General features: G+C 41.3%; 1 protein-coding gene across 1 annotated transcript; it reads left to right on the forward strand.

Moving 5' to 3' along the window:
- Positions 1-275: 275 nt before the first annotated feature.
- Positions 276-3615, forward strand: LOC107657177 (uncharacterized). The gene is given in 6 exon segments (XM_074186893.1): positions 276-413; positions 1521-1747; positions 2233-2540; positions 2543-2972; positions 2974-3367; positions 3370-3615. Coding segments are annotated over 6 exon segments (1551 nt in total). The 3' UTR covers positions 3424-3615.
- Positions 3616-3935: the final 320 nt, after the last annotated feature.

Genomic DNA, 3935 nt, shown 5'->3' on the forward strand with positions numbered 1-3935 from the left:
GCATTTCTTGAAATATGCAAACACCAAGGTCCTGGGCCATACATCTGTTTTCAGCTTTACACATTGTAATCTTTGGCTGAAAGTCCTAAGAACAGAAGCTGAGCAAAGCAGTGTTTACTCTTAAGGTTACCTTGAGGGACGTAATTCCAGTTAGAGACACGAAGCGCAGTGTGAATTTGAGCATGTTGCAAAAGAGAATTTCTGAGGTTTTCAAAAACCCTAAAAATATTAAAGTTTCAAGGACGAGCGTGGATGATTCAACTACCACCAACTCCATGTCCAGCTCCACCACCGGCAGCCCTGTCAACATTGGTCCTGCTGTCCAGTCTGCTAACGTTGTCCCTTCTTCAGCTAAACCCACCTCCGCGGTTACAGCACCAGCAGAAGATGGAGCTGCTAACACCACTGTCAACGTAGGCCTACTTGTGGACCCTTTTCAGCTAAATGATTTTAACTTTCCATCCAGACGTTTTCAATTTAGAATCTTAAAAACAGAGGGGTTTGCAGAATGTGGCCCATTCCTTTAAGTCTGCTTTAGTGGTTGGGCTGGTTTAGCCTGTCAGCCGTTGCTGTATCTGTCACTTGCATTGAACCGGTTGTAGAGCCCCGATATACTTCAAACGAAATCGAAAAACGAACTGAAATGACGTTATTTCGAACAAAATCAGGCCGAAACGAAGTTCGTTTTGGCAGTTCGAAACAGCTCACCAAAGCGAACTTTTTGGGGGAATTCGTTTTGCCTCCTAAACACCTTTGAACCCCCGGTTCGTTTCTCATTCTATGGAGGCCAGACAGGAGAACACATCTCCGCGACTATCTTGCGGGCTGTGCACGGTCCAATCTTGAATGTTTCAGCCACACTTTGTTGCGTGGCCCCACAAGCTAGTACTCGGAGTGTCAAGGCCAGTCTCTCCGTAGTGGAAATCCGTGTCCTGTGCGTTTTTGCATGTTTCACATATAGCGATACCCTTTTCAAGAGATCGTCAAACCACGCGGCGCACATTCTGAAGTATGAAAAATGCACTTCCTCATCTGTGCTCCGCATTTGCTGAATAAAAAGGGCAAACTCACCATCATTCTTTCTGTTTTCGTTAAGTGGATGCACATACCATCTACGTCGCTTGTTCTTGTTCTTTTTCTGTTTTCGTTAAGTGGATGCACATACCATCTACGTCGCTTGTTCTTGTTCTTTTTCGTTGCCACTGAATAGATCAATGCTACGGCCAGATGTTTACGAAACTGCTCTTCTCTCACAGCCGCCATCGTTGTTGTGTTTAGGGGGTACACACGAGCGGCGTGACACGTTTACAACCCCGCCTCCAGCAGCTGAGGTGTCGTCGGAATGTTCGAAAACAGTATACCGTCGCTTAGCCTTTTCGAACTTCTTTTTGCCCTCAAACGAAGAACGAAAAAGAACTTTGTTTGAAGTAGCCTATATCGGGGCCTTAAAAAGCCCAATTTATACTTCTGCGTCGAACCTACGCCGTAGCCAACGCATAGACGCACACCCTTCACCGTAGCCTATCCGGTTGTTAAGTCGTGATGTAACCACTCTATTTCGGGGTCCAAAGTTCGGGTCCTCTACCTACCTACCGCTTTCGCTCGCTTTTTTATTTACCATGCCGCAGTGCTGTGTCCCATGTTTGAATAGATCAGAGTTAAAAAAAAAAACAAGTGACATTCAACTGTCATTTTACCGCTTTCCCTGTGACGAGAAAGAGGAGAGGAAATGGCTGCAGTTGATAAGGTAAGTTACAAATCTTAAACGAATGAAAAAACTTTTGGCGCCAATGCTAATGTTAGCTTTGGCAACAGTCTATGGACAAGCCGAAGATGTTCCTAAGTTACGTAACATAGAAAACCATTAGACCAGTTAAAGTATGATAATCTGCTAACGTTTCTCATTTCTATAATAATGGAGCATTGTTGGAGGAAGCCCGAGATATAAGATCAGAATCATGTTTAATGGCTAGGTATGTTTACATATTTGACTCTGTTCTTACATTGCTCTCAGTGTACATACACAGATCAAGCAAAAACAAACAGGACAACAAGCTAAATAAATACAGACACAAACTACAGTGTACAGTACACACACCAGAAACAAAACATTTGTAGACAGCAATTATTGCCAATGATGTAAGTAATGCTTTACTGTTATTGTAGTGTGGTCACATGACAAATAATTTAAGTAATGATATTTCATTAATTATTATTATTATTATTTTACAGACGTGAATACTTCACCCCAAACTGCAACTCTAGGGTGTGCAGTTGGCATTTCCCTAATGGAAAAGCTGCTGGGCCATCGCGATTTGCTTGGAATGAGGGGAAGACTTTCCAATTCCCTGACCACCTCAGCCATCTCCCTAAACGGAAGAAACAAATGGTCCCTAGCAGTGGTGAGGATGAGGGAACGGATGCTGACATGGTAACTGCAGATACCCCTAGTACTTCAAAAAGTCTTGTGGCACTTGAGGTGGAGAATGTCATGCTGAGGAAAGAGAATGACAAATTGAAAAAAACAATTGGAGAAACAGAAGTAAACTTTTTTCCTTAAGTCAAATTTCTTCAAGCCCTGAGAGAGTTCAGTATTTCACTGGATTGCCTGATGCTGCCACTGTCCTGTTTTTGGAAGCGCTTCTTTCTAAATTCGACCTACAATATCATTCTGATTGGACTGTCCAAATGATGTCCCTAGTTGATAAATTACTCCTGACCTTAATGAAGCTTAGACTTAATTGCGGCCAAGTAGACCTTGCAACAAGGTTTAATTGTAGCACAGCCACAGTAACCAACATCTTCATCACCATCATTAGTGCCCTGTATGATGTTTTGTATGTCGGTTTGCTTGAGAACAACATCCCCTCCACAGCCAAGAATCAAACATCGCTGCCAGACTGCTTCCAGACCTTTTCTAACTGTAGGATCGTGCTTGACTGCACAGAGGTTGCCGTCTCTAACACAGAAAGGCTTGTACAGCCAGTACAAAGGACGGACCACACTTAAGGCTTTAATCGGTGTTGCGCCTAATGGTGTTATTACCTTTGTCAGTGACCTGTATGGTGGGAGTGCCTCAGACAAGGCAATAACAGCTGACTGTGGACTTCTCCAACATTTACAACCAGGTGACATGGTTATCGCAGACAAGGGCTTTACAATTCGGGACATTTTGCCAGAGGGAGTTTCCCTGAAAATCCCATCTTTCCTTGTCAATGGACAGTTCACACAGGAGGAAGTGAATCATAATAGACTAATCTCAAGAGCTAGGATACATGTGGAGCGTTCAATTCAGCGACTGAAAGTTTTTCGCATTTTGGACCACATTCCATACCAGTTCAAACAAAATATCAACAAGATACTTAAAGTGTGTGTGTGTGTCTTACAAATTTACAAACACCAATTTTCCGTGAAATTAAATGAGTTAACGGTGTTGTACATACATGAATTTCTGCATATTTGCTTGCAGAAATCTGATTAAAAAGTCACAAAACAGGTTAATGGGTGTAATACCTATGTCTGTATATAATTACTGTATAGTTTTATTTTTATGTTACCATATTCTAATATACATTTAATTATCTGTTATAAGTTCTGTGTGTGTAGCATGAAAGGCCTACAAACTTGTATAATAAATAAATTACCTTGATTGTGTGAAATGCCAAATTTTCATTTATTATAACCCAGCTTATTCAAAGGACATCAGTACAGCTTATTAGATTTTTATTTATGAAAAAACGTTTTGATTCTATTGATCAGTGAACCCTTACAGACTAAATAATCAAGGTGAACAAGAAAACAACAGGGAGACTTTTAAGTTGTAGCTTCAACAGAGAAAATTAACACTGACTGACATATCAACTTGTCAGTACATGCATATCAACAGACACTATTTTGAATTTTGAAAGTTTTACAGTGAGAATGTATGGAAGGAA

Source organism: Sinocyclocheilus anshuiensis, unplaced genomic scaffold (genome assembly GCF_001515605.1).
Source record: "Sinocyclocheilus anshuiensis isolate Anshui unplaced genomic scaffold, SAMN03320099.WGS_v1.1 scaffold6220, whole genome shotgun sequence".
Classification (NCBI taxonomy): domain Eukaryota; kingdom Metazoa; phylum Chordata; class Actinopteri; order Cypriniformes; family Cyprinidae; genus Sinocyclocheilus; species Sinocyclocheilus anshuiensis.